This window comes from Ostrea edulis, chromosome 3, assembly GCF_947568905.1.
Source record: "Ostrea edulis chromosome 3, xbOstEdul1.1, whole genome shotgun sequence".
NCBI classification, from domain to species: domain Eukaryota; kingdom Metazoa; phylum Mollusca; class Bivalvia; order Ostreida; family Ostreidae; genus Ostrea; species Ostrea edulis.
In genome coordinates this window covers 77,888,229-77,915,445 of record NC_079166.1, presented here as the reverse complement: position 1 = coordinate 77,915,445, position 27,217 = coordinate 77,888,229, and the positions used below count along the sequence as shown (strand labels likewise).

The 27,217-nt window shown below is 35.3% G+C and overlaps 1 protein-coding gene across 3 annotated transcripts in view; it reads right to left on the bottom strand.

Moving 5' to 3' along the window:
- LOC125675118 (suppressor of lurcher protein 1-like) overlaps positions 1-27,217 on the bottom strand; it is a 111,103-nt gene that overhangs the window by 51,487 nt on the left and 32,399 nt on the right. For 2 of the 3 annotated variants that reach the window (XM_056159088.1, XM_056159090.1), the window contains exons 1-2: positions 16,577-16,788; positions 2,283-2,355 (exon numbers count right to left, since the gene is read on the bottom strand). In XM_056159088.1, coding sequence (XP_056015063.1) covers positions 2,283-2,355 — 73 coding nt within the window. In that variant the 5' untranslated portion in view covers positions 16,577-16,788. Of the gene's footprint in view, positions 1-2,282; positions 2,356-16,576; positions 16,789-27,217 lie in introns of those variants that run through there. The other variant, XM_056159089.1, reaches the window with a different exon arrangement.

The following is a 27,217-nucleotide window of genomic DNA, read 5'->3' as shown; positions in this document are numbered from 1 at the left end:
CGAACAAAACGTTGGTGAATGTACCTGTATATTCTAAGGTAAAACGATCAAAATAAAACCGTGATCTACAAGTGTTACCCAATTTTTTTTAAGAGCTAATCATGTGTTAAAAATAAGGAATTTTAGTCATTTCAAAGAAAATGACGGGACTGACATGTGCTCGTAAGGTCCTAGATCGTAAAGCATTATCAGATTTACATATCTTATCTATTTCAGAAAATATATTTGTGCAGATAGTTTTGATTAAGTAGTTTTGAATAGCAGCCAAAATTCAAACCAAAATAAACATTGGTAAACTGTGTCATTTTTTCTCACTTATTTGCCATACTAGTATTAGAATATAAAGCTTCCTATGGATGGCATTTGCCATCGCCAAACACCCAAAATCGTTGAAAACAGTAATTATTTGCCCTTTGAAAGAGAATGTCAGTAATTATATGGCAAAAGTAGACCTTTAAATTAATCATCTATGTATACATACATGTACCTTCTCTTATTTTCAGAAGTTTAAATTGCCGACAAAAGAGCCAAATGTTACTGTTAATGTACTGAATTCTTTTATATGATTATCACGTCGTACAAAGGAGGAACCTGTTTAGCCTTTAAAAAAAAATGAAATTCTCCTTGTGGTTGAAAACGTAACACCTCAACAGTTGACGTTCCACTAGTTCCAATAACAAACGTTTCTTTATATTCACAACACTCCAACGCTTTTTTTATTATTGAAATCAAATTTCAAATCTACAACACGCCAACATTTTTATTTTATTTTACACGTACTTTGTCTGTTGACAGTAAATTTCAGATTTATAACATGTCAACGCCCTTTTCTTATTAATTAAAATTAAATTCTAAATTCACAACACTCCAACGCCTTTTTTTTTATTTTATTGAAATTGAATATCAAATTTACAACATGCCAACGCCTTTTTCTTATTTATTGAGATTAAATCTTAACTTCACAACACGCCAGTGCTTTCGCCTTATTTATTGAAATTAAGTTTCAAATTCACACACGCCAATGCCTTCATAGCTGCGATGCTCATGATCCTCGAAATTGGTAAATCCTAGGACTCTCTTGACATGATTTTGGGAAACATTACATGTATTTCTGCATTAGGTCTCTGCTACGGCGTAAATGATTTAAGACCAAGGCGTTTCACGATAATCATCTACTGATTAGTTTGACGATATTTCAGCATTTGATTTAGATGATATGCAATAGCACTGACCACTGGACAAAATGACCAGCAGATAGACTGCATGTGATGGCGGGAAATGATTTAGCAGACGGCTTACTACCCAGACGAATGATCAATAGAAGTGGGTTAATATAGCGTAAATATATCTCAGTATTCTCCAACAATGTGGTGTTGATGTCTATCCCCACGAGAAAACACAGAGGATAAGAGAAGGCCCAGGACTCATTAAATGTTGTAATGAGGCCGACAGATGTGTTGACAGAGTTATCCAGGCGGAAAAGTGGATTTCTTCCCAGAGAAATTCCTCGGAGTAACCATGCGGAAGGCCGGCACACAAACTGATGATTGCTTTGGTAGTGTTTGGAGTAAGTTGCGTTGTTCAATAGTTTTATAGCGTCTGAAGATTACTTCTAAACACAAAGATGTCATGCTTGGACGATTATCAAAGTGAAACAGATGTGGCGACTGGACGTTTCTCAAAACGCTCTAACGCCCGGATGCCCCCCCCCCCCTCCCAAAGTAACGGCCACATTTTCTCAAATAGTTGTAAAAACCCGAATGTTTCTCAAAAAGCTGTAACGCCTGGGTGCTTCTCAAAAAGCTGTAACGACCCGGATGTTTCTCAAAACGCTATAACTCCCGTATGTTTCTCAAAACGCAATTACGCTCGGATATTTCTCAAAAAGCTGTAACACCCAAGCGTTTCTCAAGAGATATTCCATATTTTGCGACTTTTAAAGAATTATTGATGACATAGGCAAATTACGTTAATTAAAGTTACAGTTTATGTATGCAAATGAGGACCGAAAGAGAAAGTAAGAGAACGAACTTCTAAATGGCTGTAAGGAATACACGTTTTATGAAGAACATTTTCAACTGTATTCCGAGGATTGTTGTGGCTATTATTCTTTGTGATATAGATATCAAAACCCAGATCAAAGATTTCCACTTGTATTGCACAGATTTACTATTTCAAAGTTAAGTAAGGCAAGTGTTGTTTCATTGGTTGAAGCTTTTTGATGGCGATTTTCAAAATCAGGGCAACATAAACACTGATACTAGATTAATTAGCATACATACCTGGTCCAATGAGATCAACTGATAGGAAGAAGGTAGGCAGGAGAAATAGTGACGTCAGAACACTATCATTCATCTGTAGAGAGATGAGAGAACATGGGTAAATTCAATCGTCAGCCACCGAAGAAGAATGGCGAGGAAAATTCTTCCTTTCAAAACGAATAATCTTAAGATAAGCTGCCTAACACTGTACGTATAAAGGTTTTGGACTAATTTATAGATGCTCTAATAATACGATTTATATGATATGTCCATGTAAAGGCGAGGGGAGCAGTCCTCCATCTATTTCATACACATCTCTCCGTTGATGACAGGTACATTATTCGCACTATAAAACATGTGACTATGGCGCCTTCACGTGCATTTGCGTCATTATGGTGTCTGAAATTACGTCCATAATTATAGAATTCACATTCTATCGATTTGATGCAAAGATTGCAGACATCTGTAAGTCATATACTAGGTTTCAATAATCCGCGCACAGATATCGGTAAGTTATTTACAGTTTTCAACGATTTACGTACAAATATTTGTAAGTTATATCAAAGTTTTCATCAATATGTAAAAGAACGTGAAAAGAATATTTGGTATGGATATTCTCACGCTCCATGCATTGTATGTAGTAATTACACACACCGTACATTTCATGGAGAGAGAAATAAAAAAAACACTACAGCAAATATAAAATGTGAAGCCTAATTTATAGAGTTCGTATGCATACAAATGTCTCCGATACATGTATTTGAATATGCGCTCTGTTCTCGTCAGCCATTTTTTCATAACATAAATGTCTACTATCTTTGTCTTTAACGATTACTATTATCTTAATGTGATGAAAAGTGTGCTTACTGTGGAATCATTGGAATTCGTGGTGGTTCAATTTTCGTGGATTTCGTGGGTATCCCTCACCCACGAATATACATCTTCAACGAATAAAGACAACTAGTATACAGGGCCGTAAATTACATGGAGGCGGAGGAGGCAGCTGCCTCCTCCAACTTTTGAGCCAAAAAAATTTTTAAATTTAAAGTTCATTAGAATTTATGTTGTTTCCAATAACTAAGAACATGATACCTCCCTTAAAAAGCATTCCAAATCTTTCTTTTAGAATGAGTTAGTCAAGTAACATCTTAGAAGGCCCTAGAATCAAGGATTTTGCACGAAACGTGTTCAGTGTGCACAAAATGTGCTCAGCGTCTGGGGGCCTGGGCGGCCCCCAGACCCCCGCCTAATTTCCTGCCTCCTCCAAATTCAAGGTTAATTTACGGCCCTGAGTATACAATAATCTTACAAATATAGAAATCCACGAAATTACGTCCCCACGAACCCGTAAAAATTCAGCAATCCACGAAAATTGGCCCCCACGAATTTACATGATTCTACAGTATGTAAAGCATAAATGGATTCTTGAGGTTATTTTTAGATTTCATACCAGTCACAGAAATGGTTAAAACACTTTGATATACTGAATATTTTTTTATTTATATAAACACTATATATGAAAGCAGGACTTCAAAATACAGCATAGACTAGTCACACCCACTGCACATTTGTGGGCACCTGACTCAAAATTCTGATCGGGTATGAAATCATTCCTATCAAAAAATCATTTTTTTTCCCCTCTTGATAGTTTGAAGAAAACCATTACGAAGAGAAGCAGAATGTGTTTAATTGTGGTGGTGTTTTGGCGGTGCAATCAATCTTATAAAACAATGCTCATCATTTAGACGACACGAAAGTCACACAAAAATCAATATCACAATGCACATTTGTAACATTTCTTTTTATGCGGAATTTACAGATATCACTCTTTTATGAAAAAATTCATTCAGAATTAAACTTGAGGTATATTGTAGAAAATATATCTTTAGAAGAGAAAAAAAAGTATGTAGATGCATTATATAGTATTCAATTAATCAGGAATGCTGGACAACATAGAGTGAGTTATTCCTTTATAATCAAATTCTCTACGTGATGTGATTGAGTTCTCTACGTGATGTGATTGAGTTCTCTACGTGATGTGATTGAGTTCTCTACGTGATGTGATTGAGTTCTCTATGTGGTGTGATTGAGTTCTCTATACGATGTGATTGAGTTCTCTATGTGGTGTGATTGAGTTCTCTACACAATGTGATTGAGTTCTCTATGGGATATGATTCAGTTCTCTACACGATGTGTTCTCTACTTTATGTGGTGTGATTGAGGTCTGATTTAAACAGTATTTTATTATGAATAACTTAATAAGGATTAGGCAGCAGGCAATGCCTATATAAGCCTTCTCCTTTAAGGTACAAGGTAAAGTCCACATAATTATACACACAAGAACTTACAATATAGATATGAAGTAAAAGGATAATAAGTCATTCCAAATATAATGATTATATAAGTATTATGATTTCTTGATATGAGTAATAGGCTAACAAATAGAATTGTAGTGTGGTTAATAGGATCTAAATGACATACAAAAGAGAAAAAGTGAAATCAAATAAAAATAGTGAAAGAAAAACGAATAAGTACAACAGGGAAAAAAAAAGATTGAGAGTACCGACTCAACAGGATAAGAATAGACATACATAACAAACACACATGTATTAAATGCATTTTAAAATCTTTTGCTTTCTATAATATGTTTCTGAACATATTCAAAAATATTTATGTTATCTTTGAACCCAAGAATCTCATCACCACTCAGCAATAACTTTAATGATATGGGAACTTGCAGTTGCATTGCATTTATTGGATCTAAAAGAGCAATTCTTTGTACTGAGTACTGAACACATTCAAAGAAAACATGGTAAGCATTTTCAGCAGGGTGACCACACAAATCACAAGTAGTATCTCGTAGAAATTGACTATGTAAGTCAAAATTTAGATTACTAGCATTATTTCTCAATTGACAATGCCAGATGTTTGCATTGTGTTTACCATGATTAAACAGTTTACTAGGTTCATTGTAGTACATATTTTTTATAGCATTTTTAAATGATGTTAGAGTAGGAAGGTTTCTAATATGGGCAGGTAGGTCATTCCATAGTTTAATTGTTGAAGGTACAAAGCTATTCATATATGATGAGGTCCTAACTTGAGGAAGAATAAATCTAAGATTATCATAGTTTCTCAATTGATATAAATTTTGTGGAGGAATGAAAGGCATAAAAAGTTCTTGAAGATATTGTGGAGCAATTCCATATACTATTTTGTAAAATAAAATAAGTTTTGAACTTTTCTTCTGGTTGATAAGCTATCCCAGCCCAATTCATCATATAGAGCTCACCTAGAAGAATTTAATCTCATTCCAGTAATTATTCCTGCTGCATAAACCTGAACATTCTCTAGTAAATTGGATTCTCTTTCTGTACAATTATCCCAAATTAAATTACCATATTCAATAACAGGGTGAATAAAAGAATTTTTTTTTTTATCAAAGATTGCCTATTTAAAGTGTATTGTGATTGAGTTCTCTACATGACGTGATTGAGTTCTCTACATGACGTGATTGAGTTCTCTATGTGATGTGATTGAGTTATCTATGTGATGTGATTGAGTTCTCTACACGATGTGATTGAGTTGGTCAAATTCTCTATGTTTCTTTATTTGCATGTTGTTTACGTCCTTTTGGAGAATGTTCACCCATAAAGAGATCCCCGCAGCTTTAGGCGAAGAACAAATTTTGATCTCTGCATGCCGATTACGGCCACATCAGGAAGGGTCGCACCGCAAGCTGTTTAACTCTAGCCCCACCCCACTCCCGTTAAGTGTTAATAGCACACGTAAATAAATAAATAATGTAGGGAAGAACAAACAACGGACGTGATTTTTATAATACCTCAATCGGTCAATGATGGCATATCAAAAATAGCATTGTAACTTCTTGTAAGCAAAATAGGGCTTCACAGTACATACGCGGGGTCTTTCTTCTTTGTGTACTTTTGCAATAAAGAGGTAAAGATAGCAAACAATGATCATTTTTATAACTCATATAAGTAACACAAAATTAAGAGTTGGACAAACACCGATCCCAGGACACACATAGGTGTGGGATCGGGTGCCTAGTGGAAGTGAGCCATGTATCGTGATCAAATAAATGGAGTAATCTGTAGTCAAATCAGAGGATAAAGAATGGCCTCAATTGGTATGAAACACGTTAGACAGCATTTGACCCAATGACAGATTACTTTGGCAAACTAGATCGCTATAACGACCATAGAATTTGCGAAATACTGGTTTTAAACGAGACTGTTGAAACCCTTGTATCATAAACTTTTTTGTCAGTAGTTTGCTTCGATTGAAAAACCGATCATACGCAGTACAGACTCTTGCGCTACGAATCAGTTGAGAGACATAAACACCATATGCAGGTGACAATGAAATATTGCTACAAAAATATCCGAAATTGACGATGGAGAAGCTGACGTCATCCCATTTGTTATAAAGTTGAGTTGTTAATTTGCCATTAGCATCTATGTTCAATAATATATCAATTAAAATCTTAACTACCCAGCCATTTCCATGAGAGACTTTTTGGTTGTTTGCGGAAATGAGTAGTAACGATTGTGCTTCTTGGTAAATCGCCACCTATGAGAGAGAGAGAGAGAGAGAGAGAGAGAGAGAGAGAGAAAGAGATGACAGAACCCAGCCTTACAATAGCCGCAGTCTCAATGCAAATATAACATATAGTATCCATTTCTCCGTTTTAATACTGTTATAATGGACTGCATATTCAGAACTGCCAGTAAAACAATCTGTATTACACTTAGTTAATGTTGCCAAAGGAAAACCAGATGTCATATTCATATCAAAATTCGCACGTTTGGCGCTATTCGGTACTATCAGTACTTTGATTCTCTCAGCCGTGGTGGTTCTTTGGGTTTTTGTTCTTTTTTTTTTTTCTTTTTTATTTATTTATTTATTTTTTGCTTCATTAATTCTAATTGAATTCATATTGCGCGATTTTCATTGTATATCATTATACATATAGGTCATATAAGGTCACGTGAATCTATAAATTCAGCCAAAAGTTTGTCCTTTTGTCTTTTTACATATAGAGGAAGCGAGACCGTCCGGGAAGTTCCGACAATAGCATCGTGAATGATTCGGAATTTCATTCATTAATGCATTCAAATGGCTTCATTGAAGTGTCATACTAATACGTCCCAAATTATTTGATTGGTTGTATATTTAAGCACCTTTGAGCGTACATAGTGTATGAACAGGGTGTTATATCTATATTGTATTATTATTATATTGTTTAACGGTTCGAAAAATGTTCACTCATATGGGGACTTCTCCATTGTCAGTGAAGGGCTGCAAAATTTAGGCCTATGCTCGGCACTTATGGCTTTTGAGCAGGGAGGGATCTTTATCGTGCCACACCTGCTGTGATACGGGACCTCAGTTTTTACGGTTTCATCCGAAGGACTGCTTTATGCAATCGCCTTCTGTACAAATAGTTTGATTTCACTTTTAACATGCAATTTGAATGGTTTGTTCTTTTGTGACATCGTATGACATGCGCAGACATTACTTCATTCTATATATTGGACAAATACGAAGTGCATGTACATGAAAACATGTATTCATGTCTAATCTCGCATACAGTTCATTCATCTTACTCCTTTGATTTCACAATAAATACAGGATGATCCGAAATGTTAATACACAATGAATAAACACAATAAATGAAGAAAAAATACAGGACGATCCGAAATGTTAATACACAATAGATAAACACAATAAATAAAGAAAAAATACAGGATGATCTGGCATGTTAATGCACAATAAATAAAAAAAAAAAGATTGAAGCATAATTTCAATCGAGCTATTATTTTGTTTTTCGCTGTAAGAGCACTAAAATGCCGGAGGAAAAAAATGTGTTTGCAGGGGAGGCAATATGGCGTTTTTAGGGCAAATCATCTCGTTACAGCTTACAATGGTCTCTCTTTCTGAGAATTATCCACATTACACTAATGGGATATGTTTGATGTTCAGTATAAAAGTGGAAATGATTTCAATTCCAGCTAGATACTAGTGTTTGTATAGCTTGTCTGTGGTACTCTCCCGAGTCACATCGTTACGAAATACAGAAGAAATTCTAATCGATACCAAAAGATTTCCCTAGTCGGTATTTACTTTAAAGTACTTCTAAATTAAATGAAGAAACAGAAATACAGAAGCGTTATGGTACACCGAGGGAGGTCAAAGTACACACACCGTGCGTAAGAAACATTTCAGTGTTAGAAAGAAACCGATAAGTAGAGACGAGGAAATGCAGGAAGCGATCGTAAACAAACTTGTTAATGAAATCCTCATTTGATAGGACTTCTGAGATGAAGGACGAGAAAATAGGCCTGAAACCACATAAACTCTAATTAGCATACTCCACGAGAAAGAAAGAAAAAAATCATCGATTTTTCCATATATGTATTCTTTCGGTGGAAATATACCGAGGGATCCCGAAGAAAATATTTATATCCTTATTTGAAAATAACGTGATTTACAAGTTCAGTGTTTTGCTAAGAAAGAAATGTCACTATCCCTACGTCTGAGACACTTTGTAGAAAAGATTAATTACTATGTACATCTGTAAAACATTATTTGAAGTCTGCCTATGGCTACATCCTCTCGCTAAAACAGCAGCATAGAAAATTAAATACTATTTCTAACTGCAATGTTCGTGAATAATCCTGTTTAGTGGTGTATTGGCTGGGTTGCATTGAAACGATAGATATTAAAATTAGAGCTTGTTCTGCGTATGGTCAGTTTTTAAATCGAGACAGGCTATTGACAAACAAGTTGCTGGTGCAGGGGTTCCAACAGTCTCGTTTAAAGTCGGCATTTCGCAAATTCTATGGTCGTTATAACGATCTAGTTTGTCAACACAACATATCATTGAATCAAATGCTGTTTGACGTGTTTCATACCGATTGTTAGGTCGTTCTTGACACACTAATTTTGACTACAGATACCTCCGTTTACCTAATCAAGATATGGGGCTCACGGCGGGTGTGACAGGTCGACAGGAGATGCGTACTCCTCCTAGGCACCTGATCCTACCTCTGGTATGTCGATGGGTCCGTGTTTACCCAAACTCTCTGTTTTGTATTGCTTATGGGACTTATGAGATTGATCACTGTTTGTTATCTTCATCTTTCACATATATACGTTCTAAGGTTTAAAGTGGTATCCTTAGCAGGTGCTTGTAAACATGAGACACACGATTGTTTAGTATTCTTTAATATTCTATATACACGAACACGTGACAGTATGAACATTACGCTTTTCATAAATTTGGCGTATCACGTTTCCTAAATGACCAAAAAAAAAAAAAAAAAAAAGAGAGAGAGAAAAGCTTTCATGACTCTCTTATAAAAACAAAAACCAACCGGCGCCTTTTGTATGGTCTTGCTTTATTAGCTTGCCTTGCCTGTACGAAATACTTCGTGGACATGGTAAGTCCTAAGAGAGACAAATACAGTAAATTCCACGTCTGGTGGATGTTTTAGTAAATTCCACGTCTGGTGGATGTTTTAGTAAATTCCACATCTGCTAGATGTTTTGTTTCTACTCGGTGAGTTACTAGGTATAGTCCACGTAATAGAAATTGAATACGAAGGAGCCAGGGATCTTGCATCGCTTACAATTAATCATAAACCAACTGCAAATTTGTTTTGATAAAATCTATCAAGTATCGAAATCACACCATAAAGTCTGAACGATGATTTTATATGGATGTCATATCGCCTTGCGAGCGGTCTCTGGAGGGAGAATATTGACCGCTGAAACGGCAATAAATTTAATGTAAGTAAAGCCCGACATGAGGGGAGAAATAAAACGTGCGTCTGGGCTGTATGTAACAGTTAAATGTTATTCTACCTATTCGATACCATATGTTTCAATTCCCAGGAAACAAATGCTGACCTCCGAAAACAGTTTATAGAACAAAACCCATTCTACTGAACAATGGCGCGGAATCTGACACTCGCATTCTACTGAACAATGGCGCGGAATCTGACACTCGCAATGAGGATAAACTCAGTATGAATAGGAAATTATTTTTTTTCTTCTTTTAAGAAAGGCATAAAAATCCCTGGACAATGTAATATCAACTGTGAAGTAACTGTTTTCTTACCGAGAACGGGATTTGTCACTTTTGTATCATACAGTGCCATTATATTAATTTGATTTGGACGTGAGAACGTAGAACGTAATTAATTTACGTCAGGCGTCGTCCGGGGAACCACACTTTCGATGTTGGACCCAATTCTATTAAGATCAAAATTTGATATCGCTATTCCGGTCGTCATTTAGTGTTAAGTGAATCATACTTTCCCTCACATGAACAGTTTTGGCGATAGAAAGTGTTTTCGTGCTTACTTTCGAACATTTCTACCCTTTTGAATTTGTCCCCTTGAACCTAGAAAGGGAGTTGTTAACAGCAGTGCTTTGTTGTAACAATCGATGTTATAATTTTCATCCACTAATCACATAATAATCAGTATGTCTGATGTAAAGTCTCATGTAAAATCAAATTAAAATACACAATATACCCATATCTATGACGACCACTAATGGCATAAATCATATTCAAAAACCAAAAAATGCTGATAGCTTGCTCATATGACAGTGTGTTCGCTTGGTAGAGTTAGAATTCTGGCGCAGTCGTATTGTTTGCCAAAAAATTCACTATTTTAGTACGTATCAACGCCGATCAATGACATGCAATTCATATTGAAATCACGTGATTCGGCCTTTAAAAATACTATTTTCTTAATTTCCTAAAGTACTTACCAGTAGTAACTATTGGCAAGCAGTAATTGTGATATTCTATATGATTGTGAAACACTAAATAGTGTACATAAACTATACAGTACTTTCTTTACATCTTTTGCTCTAAAATAGTTGTAGAATACAGAGTTATCTGCCCTTTGTGTAATAAAACAGAAGAAAAAGAAGATCATGATGTCAAAGTCATTTAAATATTTCTTAAACGTATATCTTTCTCTCAGTCTTATTTCTTTTCCGAATCTTATGAACAGAGTAAACATACACATGTAATATAACGTTTAACATGTGTTTTTAATGGAGAAATATCTGTTATCACAATTTAACTCTATAATATTGTCTAACAAGCGATCTTTATACCTGTTTGTCATAAAGAGGTGCTTTATTTTGTGAATTCCCAAGCCTGACAAATCCGAGGAGGTAACTCGCCCCTTTTCCCCTCCCACCGCTTTGACTTAACTTTCAGGTCTAATCATGATAGGAAGAATCCGCGCACGTCCGTTTGTAATACAGCCCTGGTGTTTTCTTAGTGATAACTCCCAAACCTTACACATCTGGAGAGGTGAAAAACCACCATCCACACTTTTGACCATTTTTGTTATTTTAAAAATGCATTTCATGCGCTTTATGTCAATATGCGAGATAGTTATGTCGACATGCGGTTTATTTATGTCAACATGCGAGATAATTATGTCGACATGCGGTTTATTTATGTCAACATGCGAGATAATTATGTCGACATGCGGTTTATTTATGTCAACATGCGAGATAATTATCGACATGCGGTTTATTTATGTCAATATGCGAGATAATTATGTCGACATGCGATTTATTTATGCCAACATGCGACTCTATGCGATATGTTGTAATCGAATGAAAATCGATCATTAAGATCTTAAAATGATTATCATTTACATGTATATTGACATAAATAAGTCGCATGCCTACATACATATCTCGCATGTTGGCATACATAAGACACATGCCAACATAACCACGTTGCATATTGCATGTGTGATGGCAGATGCTGGCGTTAGTCAGTAAATTTACCACTATCAAAATCATATTCTCTAAACAGATTAGTGATTTGTAGGTCAACATGATTACCTTGCATGTTGACATAAATCATCTTGCATGTTGACGTAAATTATCTATTGCAAGTTGACATAAATTATCTTGTAAGTACACTGTAGGGGGCAGAAAAATGACACCATCAACATAATTCTATTTCAGGTTTTTTGGCATTGAAAGGCCTAGGTTCAATAACACGTTATATTTGCATATGTAGTTTTATTTGAAACAAATTCTACTTCCTTGAATTGAATTGTACATTTGAAATTAAAAAGATTATCTTATTTTCTATTAAATTGCATGCAACATTTCTAATGATATTAAGCTTTATGGTTAAACTTTCTTTCTTATCAGACACTGCAACAAAATTCTATACCATCGCCCTATTTAGGGGAGGGGGGGGGGGGGCTACTTAAGAAATAACCCCATGGGTTATCATCATCGGGTCAGTGGCTCTATATTATGTTGGTAGCCTATTCTTATTTGAACTCATATAATCTTATTTCAAATATCAGCTTATGATTATGGATACAGTTTTAAAACATCTGATTTTATTGATACCTTTAATGTATTTGTGTCATTAATGGAATTAAAAAAAAAAGAAAGAAAGAAACAACAGGTTGTAACCGAGAGTATCGCAATTATCACAATATCGTCTTTATCATTATGGTTATAAATCTAATTTAAATAAAAGCAAGAAAAGTTAGTGAGGAACTATATTTTGTGTGTGGGTCAGCCGCAAAATGGGAAAGCAAATACAATTCTAGATTGGGTCCTACAAAGAAGTATCTGACGGAAAATAAAAATCAGAGGCGATAGCTGATGATATTAAACGGCGGAGGTGTTATCGAAATCAATATGACACGATAGACAGAAGATACTAATGGATATTATCGCAACAACTAGGCATCAGTGAGCGAGGTTTGTATTTCACTCAACCTTGGACGTCATTCCTAGACGGAATGTCTGATCCAGATCGAGTAATACGCTGCGATAGTACCGGACAACAGATCCAGATCGCGTATAATAAACTGCGATAGTACCGGGCAACAGATCCAGATCATGTAATAAACTGCGATAGTACCGGGCAACAGATCCAGATCATGTAATAAACTGCGATAATATCGGGCAACAGATCCAGATCATGTAATAAACTGCGATAGTACCGGGCAACAGATCCAGATCATGTAATAAACTACGATAGTACCGGACAACAGATCCAGACCGCGTATAATAAACTGCGATAGTACCGGGCAACAGGTCCAGATCATGTAATAAACTGCGATAATATCGGGCAACAGATCCAGATCGCGTCATACGCTGCGATAGTACCGGACAACAGATCCAGATACATGCAGTAAAAGGGCCCCATCTCCAGAGGGCTGGGAATGGGCTATCATGGCTGATATTTGTCATTGCTCCAATATCTCCAATATCCCGCTGTCACGTACGATATAGAGTGACTGTTGTATGGAGGTCCCTTGAGAATACCCCAGGATTAGAATAACCCCTCAAAGTTTATGTCCAGTCTATACGAGGAAAGATGACGTGCGGACTTCAGGCACTTTTACAGAATGACCCTACTAAAGCAAGATAATGTTATTGGGTCTCAATGGCTTCTCAAGGCAGTTAAAAAAACAAAAACAAAAAACAAAAAAAACAAAAAACAACAACAAAAAAACCCAGTAGTTAAATTGGTCAGTACACATACTTTACTTTCACTTTTACTTAATGCTTTGTTCAACACTTTCGTGGAAGTAACAAAGGTTTATGACATAGTAAACTTTATACAACATGGAAAAAGACCCATAGTTTCCATTATTGGTTGAACGTTCCCGAGCCCTAGAAATTAACAGATAATACCCCCTCCCCCCCCCCTTAAATGTGACAGCGGGTTTCTTTTTCTTTCGAAAACCTTCAAATCCAAGGTCTCTATTCAATAGTCTATACAGTACATATTTCAACAAATTATTGTTCTTTCTGTTTTAAAAGGTATACATTTTTTTTAAATATAATAATATCTATGCTTTGGATTCAAAACTGTTTTTTTTTTTTTTTTTTTTTTTTTACATATTTTGTAGCCTAGGTTAATTATCAAAATGTTAAATATAATTGGTATGAATGTTCCTAATATTAGTAAGTGTTTTAAGCATACCTGATACACACAAACACAAATTATGGAAATAAATTACATTCCATACTTTTAATTGTATTAATTTTCCATCTAAAACATAACCTTAGTATTTATTTTCATCATTCAAAATTCAAAAAAAAATTATTTACAGTAAGGGTCTTTAAAGACCTTTTCACCAGAATACCGATGCTATTTATCTTTAATCTCATTCTGTCAGCGAAACAAAAATATGAAACAATCAAATTTTGACTTCGTCTCCTAAATTCTGAGATAAAACAATTGATTTCCTATTTGAAATATCACTTACATCAAAAGATTAGAACAAACACAAGCATGAAAAAAAAATACGATTTAAAATATGAATAGCATATATATTCAAGACTGAAGTATTTCAGTTGGTTGCTATGGTAATGAATTGTTCATGTTTATATCTGATTGGTGACATCCATTTAGAGACAAGTGATGAATTATCAACAAGCCGAACGTCCAGTACATAAATCGCTAAGGCATCAAACTACAACATACACGTCTTGAAACAGTTTTAAAGGAAGAATCACGGAATGAAAAAAAAACACAAAAAAAAACCACCCAACAAAACAATCAACTTTAATGACGGCGGTTGTGTAAAGCACGATAAATCAGAGCCTCTATCGTCTGCTGGCGGAAGTTTGGGATTTAAATCAAGCCCTGTCATTTAAAATGACAGCATCAGCTAGTATCGTTGCGAAATCTCATTTTCCTCAACTAATGATCTCGAGAGTTCAATTCTAAATCCGCTTAAGTATCGATCTTGGGAGAACTGAAACAGTTAAGTAATGGTAATAAAAATCATCTATGACATAATTTTTGATATGTATCTCCCAAATCCTCGAATGAAGACAGGAGCGAAGACAAACAAGACTCCTGTGAACGGCAAGAGAAGACTTAAAAAAACAAAAACTTTGCAAGGGTGGGTGGTGGGTCAAAGTTCTAATTTCAATTTGACCATATACAGCATTATGAAATATTGAAAGATTTTTAAAGTTTCTAAATTATGGGGATGGCGTTGTGTGTCGACGATGCCACTTTGAGCTGTTTTATGAGACCCGTGAAGATGACCTGGGCCGAATCTGTGGCCCTGTTAACAAAATATCTTACTACTAAGATCAACATTTACGAACACTGTAATTTTCTTATTTTTTATTTCTCGTAGATTTTCTTAATTAATATGTAAAGTACATCCATGATTTATAAAACTTGAATACATACTTAAGATCTCGTGGTCGGTATTTGATTATCAGACAGAATTATTATATTTAGCTTAGTTGTAAGATATTTTGTGAATAATAAGGGTCCTGGGGCCGATTCTTTGACATGACGCACATGGAGTCATCCGCGAGACCAGTGTCCACACCAGAAACTGTTCAGCTTGATATCAACTCGCCCAAATCCTTAAAATAATCAACAAAAGCCAAATAAGTCGTTAAATGTTGACAAATCATCCTGACCCAAACTTTATATATTTGTACATGGTAGGTTCGCCTGGGGTTTAACCACACCCTCATCATTTGCAATACACCTGTATATACCTGTATATTTGTCACATGAGATTATACATGTAATCATTAAGGATATCAAATTTAACACGGATACGATTTAAACGACCTCTACTGTGACAACGTGATATACGATATCCATTGGTCGATGTTTCTAAAAAAAAATATATTGTTAATAAAACTCAAATAGATGCTTTTACATTATATACAGGGTTTCAATCTACAATTTACCGGATCTTACTTTGTCATAAAGAAACATATACTGAATATCTATACTTTAAACGCACTGTATGTCGCAGGTATGAAAACAAAAACAAAAACCAAAAAACGAAAAAACAAAACCAAAAAACAACAAAAAACTGTGTCTAGTAATATTTGAGCTCGAGACCTTTATTCATTTATTCATGAAATTCTCTCTCTCTCTCTCTCTCTCTCTCTCTCTCTCTCTCTCTCTCTCTCTCTCTCTCTCTCTCTCCACCGAAGAGGGTAAAAATATACCTGTACTAATCATGGACGTACTTTGAAAACAAGAAACATTAAACGGGCACAAAGTAAAAACAGAAGTTAAATAAAGTTCTAAGAATTAAAAAGGGATGTCAATTTCAAAATCAATTGTCAATGTTAGCCCTATACATAAACACTCATTTCTTATCTAATCTTATCGTCAACTGCACTGCAATGTTAGGTTATGAATTGAATCAGTATGTTAGTAGAATTTTACTTTAATATGGAAATCTTTGACGCATAACGGATTATCAGTTACAAAAAGTACTCACTTTTCATTCTTTACCATCCAATCATCAAATCCAAAATAAACGAGGAGATAAATTCTTATCATGGGGACTATCTGTACACCACTGTGTCCACAACAGAGTGGAGATTAATTACACCAGACAAGGACCAACACCGAACACCAACCCTCCACCACGGCCGCATGTTCGCTAAAACAATCTCTGAAATTGTCTCGTACTCTCTGGATAATAAACTGAAATTGATTTTTGCTCAACACTCACCGAGACTTATAGGGAATGCTATAATTCTGATGTTTCCCCATTATCAGCGGTAACAGGTTCGGTGTGGAGGATGTTTTTGGGTGCGATAAAGAGCGGAGTGCTTTTTGGCAATAACGTTTATAAAGTCTTGAAATTCATCTGAATAAATATCATTGACGTCTATCATGTAATGGCAGTTTTTTTTTTTTATGAAAACGCTTTACAATTACATCTGACGACAAGGGCTAATTTGTTAGATTTCTATATTTCTGAAGAAAAATATTATAAATGAATCATAAACGATAAACTATAAACCAATTCAGAACTACATCAATTTCCTATTTAAAACTTATCAATCAATAAATGCATTGCACGTTTCTAAATGTATGGCACGTTTACATATGATTTATTTCGTTTAAAGTAAGAACTAACAAAACTCTAATTCTACCTGATATTATACTGAATGACTTTTTGGGGATTACAAGGTTTTCATTTTAATACCTTCTTTATTCATTTTATCACGTGGTTTCGGTATCAATGCGTTTACAGACGTAAATAGTTGATAGATCTACATGTAGAAAGTTGCCGTTTTTAAAAAGATTGTAAGTTGAAAATAAAAACATGTTTTAAAATATATTTTTTAAAATCTCGAAACATGAACTTCAAGATATTTCACTTTCTTTTTGCTAACAGTGGCTTATCTAGAGGGGGTGGTTGAATATTTTCACCACCTTCCCCATTTGGGCGGTAAGTCATAGTTGGGCCACAATCCCCTATAACCCTTGAAAAGTGTTTGGATCCACCACTGGCTAAAGCTGTAATGATATCGCGCTTTTCCTAAACCTGAACTCATTGTATTGAATCACAATCCCCGATAATCATTTATGATAATCATTTATATACTTGTGCATTAGGGAAAGGGCTAAAATAGGCTATGCATACTGTCCAACCCTATTCACCTTTGAAAATAAAAAAATTGTTTGAATCAAATATGCTGACGTGTTTCATACCGATTGTTAAGCCGTTCTTGGCGCACTGATTTTGACTGCGGATAACTCCGTTTACCTGATCAGGATATGGGGCTCACGGCGGGTGTGACCGGTCAACAGGGGATGCTTACTCCTCCTAGGCACCTGATCCCACCTCTGGTGTGTCCAGGGGTCCGTGTTTGCCCAACTATCTATTTTGTATTGCTTGTAGGAGTTATGAGATTGATCACTGTTCGTTATCTTCACCTTGCATACTTGTGCATGCGCAAACTAAACTGTTCCCCATATGTACTGTAAACGTGCTACTCTGTAACAAATGTAGATTCCAATCTATAAACAAAGATCGCGTCAAGCCAAAGCTTCGGTTAATCCCGGTCCTGATTCACCTGTGCATGCGCAAGGTGACTTTCCCGTCATGATATCAGGTTTGACCTCACTTATGGTGCATGTAATAACGAGTGCAGCGTCTCAACCCGAAGCAAGGGCTCGTACTGTGAGCTATCGCGCGGATTAGTACTGTGAGCTATCGCGCGGATTAGTCCGAGCTGAAGCTGCACATTCGTCTAGATTTCTTTTTTGGTCCCAATCTTAGTAGTCCCTCATAAAAATGGCGGATATATCACAATGTCACATCTCCTTGATTTCAGATTACGAACTTAGAGAGATTAGATTATTTCAACTTTAGATTATCCCAACTTCATCCTAGGCTTGTGGTCTTCTACACATTAAAGTGCGCCGAATTCAGGCCCAATATGCTCATATAACGAAATATAATAACTTGGCAGAATAAATGTGTGACGTCACGGTTTACGTAATGTCGTCATCTTGCACCAGTGGCGGATCTAAATTAAGAGTTGAAGGGTGAACAGATTCATCATTGTAAATATGTCTGTGAAAACATCTAATATCAAGCGTTGGTGATCAACAATGCGAAAGCTGAAATATCTAATTATTGTGTTAAAATAAATTATGTCATTGCTTCATTCTGTGAAGGTTATTAGATAATTTTCAGGATAATTACCGCCTTGTCATTGACTAGTCATCTTTTTATGATTTTTTATTATCCTATTGTTCAATTTTCAGTACACTACATATTTTCCCCACTTTCTTTTAAATTACATATCTTATAATTCCGTTGGTAAAGGCTACCTGTATGCCGGACACGCACACACAGGGGATGCACGGGGAGTCCGAACCAACCATGAGCTAGGCAGAAAATAATATATTTTCCTATTTGTAAGCATTTCCTGTTGTGATATACCACGTGCTAATCAGTAGTTTCAACTGGACCCTACAAATGCATGGTAAGGAACCCGTTTTCAGGAGGAAATTGTTTGCTCATATAAGTGTGGCTGCACTCGCTTTTAAGGGATATCGATACGAATTGAGCTGAAAATTTTCAAATTTTATTTTTAATGTTAAGAATGCTTAACTAGGGAATTATAATTGATCAGCAAAAGGAATATCAGTAGTTAAGGTATATGGGAGATACAGAAGTCACAATTCCTTGTTATGTAAACAACGCCCGTGTCATGTTTTTGTTTACATAGGTTAAATGAAATAGTGAAAGTTTCGTTTAAATCAGATCCCCCCCCCCCCCCCAATTTATATGTGAATTCTGAAAACAATTAAATATATTCTAGTGTTTGGCACATCTCATTTTGTTTTAAACACACTATTTTCTATTAAATAGTCTAATTTAAACAAAAACATGGCACGAGCCTTGTTTACATAACAAAGTATTGTGAGTGCTGTATCTCTCAACAACTGATATTCAAATTTCGGTTGACCATTACAAATACATGAACTTTAGTTAAGCATTGTAAACAATAAAAATGGAAAGATAAAATTTGAAAATTTTCAGCTCAAATCGTGTCCATGACCCTTTAACGGTAACATTGCCAACATATAATACAAAGATCGACTAGAGACAACACACGACCACTTCATCTGTTTGTGAAAAAAAAAGTTGGAAACAGTAACTCGATCAAGGCTGGGTTAGATGGACGTGAACAATAGTAATTCGGCTAGTGCATGGTTAAGTCGGCGTACGGACGGTTAACTTAGCTAGTAAAGCGATGTCATCTGCGCTATATACATTGCTAGCTCGACAAGGACAGTGTTTATCCGCCTTATGCACTGTTACCTCGACTATTGTAGAATTAACTCCACTATTGAAGAATTATCTCGACTGTTGTAAAATCAATTCGACTATTGTAAAATTATCTCGACTATTGTAAAATTACCTCGACTACTGAAGAACTATCTCGACTATTGTAGAATTATCTCGACTATTGTAAAATTATCTCGACTATTGTAGAATTATCTTGACTATTGTAAAATTATCTCGACTATTGTAAAATTATCTCGACTATTGTAGAATTATCTCGACTATTGTAGAATTATCTTGACTATTGTAAAATCATCTCGACTATTGAAGATTGAGCTCGAATATTGTAGAACTACATGTAGCTCGATTATCAAAGCGTTAGTTCGACTATTGCATACTTACATGTGGCTCGACTATTGTCAGATACATTAGGGCATTGGTAGACAGACTTGCCGAGATCACTTTTACAGATCCAACTTTATTACTACTACACCTGGTTGTAGGTCGGTAAGTGCTGTGTTTAGGTGGCAGGGGATAGCTTTTGTTTCGGTTCTGAAACATGCGAGTAAGGGGTATACTTCAAAGTCAGGCTATGGCAGGCTAATGAAAGATCACACTTCCCTTTTATGCCACTACCTGTATTTCATATTGCTGGAGTCAATAAATCATGACCTTAGAGTGTATGTAATCCATACATACTGGTGTTGGTGCATAAAACATGCTCTGAACAGATGCCCCTTTCTCGCTTTGATGTTTTCTCATTTGGGATAAATTCGCACCACCCAACCCCCATCAGAGTACCGTGTGAGGGGATTTAGACACTGTATGTTTTCACCTGAATTTCTTCAGTAACTGAGCATGTGGCTTAATTTCGTATTTGCACCTACACTTGACATGTATTATAAAATTGTCTTACATATTTTGCTCTTGTGATGTCATTTCAAATATGGAGAATTTCCATTTTTAAAGAAATTTGACCGGGCCGAAACTGTCCCCTGCTACATTTGATATTGTCAGAGAATGTGCAGCAGTTTGTAGCTACCATTGGGTTGTCTATCAGTGACGCACTGATTAATTTGGAACCGTATGACTCGTCATTGATTAATCTGTTGATGTTGGTAATATGATATGAATTAAGGAAAACGTCAATTAACCATCGCTAGTTTGACGTAAATACATGACCTTCACCTGAGGTATTTTGTTTAATGTTCGATGAATAGGACTCTATCTTCTCCATCTCCACCAGCTAATGCTGCACTTGTCGAGGTCACGATGCATATGCCGATGTAACGCTTCACTGGTCCAACTGTTTTTTATACACAGATCCATGTAGCAGGGGATATTTTCAAACTATAGCCCAGTCAAATTTCAAACTATAGCCCAGTCAAATTTCAAATTATAGCCCAGTCAAATTTCAAATTATAGCCCTGTCAAATTTCATTTGAAAGGGAAATGTTTATATTTGAAGTGATTTTACATCTGACAAATTTGTAGAATGATTTTAGGATTCATATCTTGTGTAGCCGAGCGTCGAATGAAGTAATGATCTGTAACATGCCGGTGTGACCATGCTTCCTATAGAAAACTAAGACACGTTGTCAGTTGCTGTAGAAATTCGGGTGAAAAGATGAAAGGTAGATTTTTAAGAAGGGTAGACAGAGTTTTTGATTGTGTATAGTGTCTAAACCTGCTCAGAGTATGTTTTGTGCACCAGCACCAATATTTATAGATTACAAGTAACATGCTCAGAGTATGATTTGTGCACCAGCACCAGTATTTATAGATTACATATAATTTAGAGCCATGATTCATACACTACACCAATATGAAATACAAGTATTGAAATAAAAGGGAAATATGATTTTTCATTAGTCTGTCATAATTTGACTTTATGTATAACCCTTCCCACATGTTTCAGAATCCCCAAGAAACTATCCCCAGCCGTCTTAGAATTAACACCTGATTGTAATTTTTTTTTAATGAAAGCATAAATATGTAATGTTTTAGAAATAGTTGAGCATATCAACTGCACCCCCGCCTAGTGCAAAATACATTTTGATAGAAAGATATATTCGAAGTGGCATGGCTTGTCTAATGTTTCCAAGGACAATCTCTGGAGAATATAGTTATATTGTTTTGTACTGATGGCCATCTTAATTTATTAACTTTGATGGGTACACATTCCCTGCCGCGATCAGCCTCTTGGATAAATACTGTCTATCCTTTGTGCTTGAGAGTATTAACTGATTGTACCCACCGTTCCCGGACATGTCACGTGACGTGTGTTGGACTACGTGTTTATGCTAAACTGATGACGTTGTGCGATATATGAGCAGCAATAGACTATCATATATTTTATCAAGGGACATTTAAATGTGGGGAGCTGACCAACCATCTGAAACATTAAGTATATCAATTTAAGATGAACACCGTATAAGGGGTGGTTTTTGCGAATGTCCAATTTTTGCGGATAGGAAAAATCGGAGAAAATTACCAAATTTTATATAAATATAGATCTATAGATATAGGCATAATATATAGGAAAAATGAACCACAAACATTGAAAACGCAGAATATAATTTGCTACCTTTCAGAACATTTCACCAACAGAAAATAAACTTTATACGGATTACGTGTAAATGAAAAGAAAAATTCCATATCCGCGTCTATTTTTTAAAAATACATTTTTGATTATAAACTATAAGTCATAACTTATTTTCCAGCTTTATTATGATTTTAAGTGAATGTTTTATGAAATGTTAATAGCATACACCTGCTGGCTTCGTGTTGTACTCCATGAGATACACGAAAACCTCACACCGTGAGTGACGCATCTTCCCACCAAAATTATTAACAATGAGACGAGCCTGTATTGGGAAAATAGATTTTCGACGTTGAATAAGGTAGAAAGTGTTGTATTTCATTCAACTTGATATAGAAAAGGGCATCATAAAATTCAGAAAACTTGTTTTTTTACTTGTTAAATACTGATTTATACTTAGGTCGTAGTATGAACATCACAGCAAAATGTTACTACTATCATCTGCCGGCAACACATCCCAGGTAACACGTTATACCCAAACAAAACAATACACCATCACCACCGTGTTTACCATAGACGACTTCTTTACAATGCTTAAGTGATGGCTAAAATCAAATCAACTTTAAAGTTTCAAACAAATAAAAACTGATTGCTTTTTTTTTAGTTTCGAGTGAATTGACAATTCTCGTCATATACTGATAAGTGGGCATATACATGAAAAGGTGAAGATAACGGACAGTGATCAATCTCATAACTCTTATAAAGGTGAAGATAACGAACAGTGATCAATCTCATAACTCCTATAAAGGTGAAGATAACGAACAGCGATCAATCTCATAACTCCTATAAAGGTGAAGATAACGAACAGTGATCAATCTCATAACTCCTATAAAGGTGAAGATAACGAACAGTGATCAATCTCATAACTCCTATAAAGGTGAAGATAACGAACAATAATCAATCTCATACCTCCTATAAAGGTGAAGATAACGAACAGTGATCAATCTCATAACTCCTATAAAGGTGAAGATAAGGAACAGTGATCAATCTCATAACTCCTATAAAGGTGAAGATAAGGAACAGTGATCAATCTCATAACTCCTATAAAGGTGAAGATAACGAACAGTGATCAATCTCATAACTCCTATAAAGGTGAAGATAACGAACAGTGATCAATCTCATAACTCCTATAAAGGTGAAGATAACGAACAGCGATCAATCTCATAACTCCTATAAAGGTGAAGATAACGAACAGTGATCAATCTCATAACTCCTATAAAGGTGAAGATAACGAACAGTGATCAATCTCATAACTCCTATAAAGGTGAAGATAACGAACAGTGATCAATCTCATAACTCCTATAAAGGTGAAGATAACGAACAGTGATCAATCTCATAACTCCTATAAAGGTGAAGATAAGGAACAGTGATGAACTTCATAACTCCCATAAAAAGTGCAAAAGCAAGAGTTGGGCAAACACGAACCTCTGGATATACCGAAGGTGCCTAGAAGGAGCAAGTATTCCCAGTGGACCGGTCACATCCACTGTGAGCCTATATCTCTATGAGGTAAATGGAATAATCCACAGTCCAAATCATGTGTAAAGAACGGTCTAACAATTGGTATGAAACACGCCAGACTGCATTTGAACCTATTGCAGGTTATATTCATTTGGCAAACTAGATCTTTATAAAGACCATAGAATTTGCAAATGTTGACTTTAAATGAGACTGTTGAAACCCGTCACATCAACTTGTTTGTCAGTCGCCTGCCTCGATTTAAAAACTTAGCATAGACATATACACCATATACAGGTGATAATGGAATATTGCTAAATAAATATGGGAATTTAACGATGGGGAAGGCGAAGTCATATTAAAATGAATGAGTTTTTGTAAGTGTAAAAAATACATTATATATAATTAAACAACATAATGTCTGACCTTTTCTTATTTGGGATCAGATCTGATCTTGGTGGATTTTCATTAAGCACGGACAAGAAATAAACATTAGGATTTGCCGATTCGATCTTATCAAACATCCTCCAAAATAACATCAAGGATCACACTTTGATCTTTTTTTATTTCAGTATCTTTCATCTCAACTTTTGATGCATCATCAATGAATAATTCATTATCTGTAGTATAATACCTAAAGTTTATCTGGTCGTCAGGAGATGGCATGCGGAGGAGGATTAAATATTTCCTTTTTTGGGATGTTTTTCAGAAGGAAAAACCAAGATGTATTTGTGAAACACCATGCCTTCGATGACAACGAAGTAACAGATGAAAGGTCTTGTCGTAAGGAAAGGACGTATGAAATAGCCCAAGAAATATTGCCTAGGTTTAATTTTCTTAAAAGTAATCAAAACTTTAAGGTCATAGTCACAAGGTCAAAAACGTTGATACCAAGATAAATGTCTTGTCATAAGGAACAAACAATTGACATATGAGAGCCCAATCACTCACCATTCAAAAGTTGTGATCAAGGTTAAAATTTGGGTTCAACTGTAAGGTCACAAGGTGAAAGATCGTAAAATCACATGGAAATTTGTCATAGGAAATTTATATACCGAAAATGAAAACCGTACCTTAGATGGTTCATGATACATTACCTCTATTAACTAATAGTATGTCAAACTACAAGGTCAAGGTCATAAATGCTGTTACCAAAAGAACATTATTGTCACAAGAAATGCACATGCGATATATAAGAGCCTTATCACTTATTATTAAAAAGTTCCTAGCGAGGTTAAAATTTTGCTTTAACTCTTAAATTTTGAGCCAAACCTCAATGTCAAGATCACCAGGACAAAGATCATGGAATCAATCATAACCGTCATGTCATGAGAAATCTTTGTACAGAAGTTGAAAACCCTACATTGAATAGTTCACAAGATATTACCTAGGTTAACTTTTCTTAAGATTAGGTCAAACTCCATGGTCAAGGTTATAAGGTAAAAAAAAAATGGTACCGAAAGAACGACAGACAGAATAAAAACAATACGCTTCCCGACGGTTGCTATCGGGGTCAAGGTATACTTTAAGAATGTATAATTAAAACAAAGAGTTGATGATCCTTAGAATCTAAAACAACATCAGTATGAAAAGTTGAAGATAACACACAGTGATCAATTTCATAAGTAGGGCAAGCATGGCCTCCTAGACATACCAGAGGTGAAATGAAATAACATCTTACTGAGAGAGGGGCTATATTGTACAAGTAATACTAGTAGTTTTGCAGCATATATACATGTACTTATACAAAAAAGGTATAAGATTTGAACAGGAAACATGAACGGACTATCAATTTTCTGAAAATTACAAACCTAAACCGAAAAACGCACATATAAAACTGCTTCATTTAGATATAATGGTTTTTTCTTTACAACATGTATATACAAGTTCAACTATGTTCATTACACTTTGATTAAATAGGGCTTAAATAGGCTATGCCTGCTGCCCGGTCCCATTTACTTTGTGAATAAAATATAGTTTAAATTAATTAACGATGTTCATTTTTTAAAACAGTATGCTATTTTAAAATCTTAGAATATCACAAGAAAAAAACTCAAATTAAGATCACGGTAATTGAATAGGAAAGACAGAGAACTGAGACATAAAAACTTTGCTGGAGAAAAAAGAAATGGGATAAAATGATGTCGATGAAAAGTGAAGATAATGAACAGTGATGCATTTTCTTACAAACATGTACCATAATGTAGATATGCAGGTACATGTGTATAATGATATTGTCTTCACACATAGCAAATAGTTGGACATGTTGTAGAAAGTGCTTGCATGCAATTGCAATAAACGAAATTTATATCTTTCATGCATGTGACTAATAGACGTCCTCCGGTGCAGAAGGATTAAATGGAGATGGAAAATCGACAAATCAGAAAGTCTAAAGAAAAACCTTTAACATATTGTAAAGTTAACAGATAATCCCGACAACAAACCAGATCATATATATAACAGGGGAACCAGACAACACACCAGATCAGAGAGACAACATAGGAACCAGACAACAAACCAGATCAGATAGACAACAGAGGAACCAAACAACACACCAGAGGAACCAGATTAGAAAGACAACTTAGAACACAGACAACTGAGGAACCAGACAAAAGAGGAACCAGATCAGTAAGACAACAGAGGAATTAGAGAATAAACCAAACCAAAAAAAAACAACAAAAAAAAAAAAAAAACAATAGAGGAACCAGATCAGAAAGACAACAGAGGAACCAAACAATACACCAGATCAGAAAGACAACTGACGAAGCAGACAACAAACCAGATCAGATAGACAATATAAGTATCGTACAAGGAAGTTAACAGAAGAACCACATTGCAAAGGATATTCAATAACTAGACAGGGATGTTAACAGAGGAACCAGTAAAGTCAATAAAATAACTAGACAGACATGTTAACAGAGGAACCAGTAAAGTCAAGAAAATAACTAGACAGGGATGTTAACAGAGGAACCAGTAAAATCAATAAAATAACTAGACAGGGATGTTAACAGAGGAACCAGTAAAGTCAATAAAATAGATAGACAGGAAGGTTAACAGAGGAACCAGTAAAGTCAATAAAATAGATAGACAGGGAGGTTAACAGAGGAACCAGTAAAATCAATAAAATAACTAGACAGGGATGTTAACAGAGGAACCAGTAAAGTCAATAAAATAGATAGACAGGGATGTTAACAGAGGAACCAGTAAAGTCAATAGAATAACTAGACAGGGATGTTAACAGAGGAACCAGTAAAGTCAATAGAATA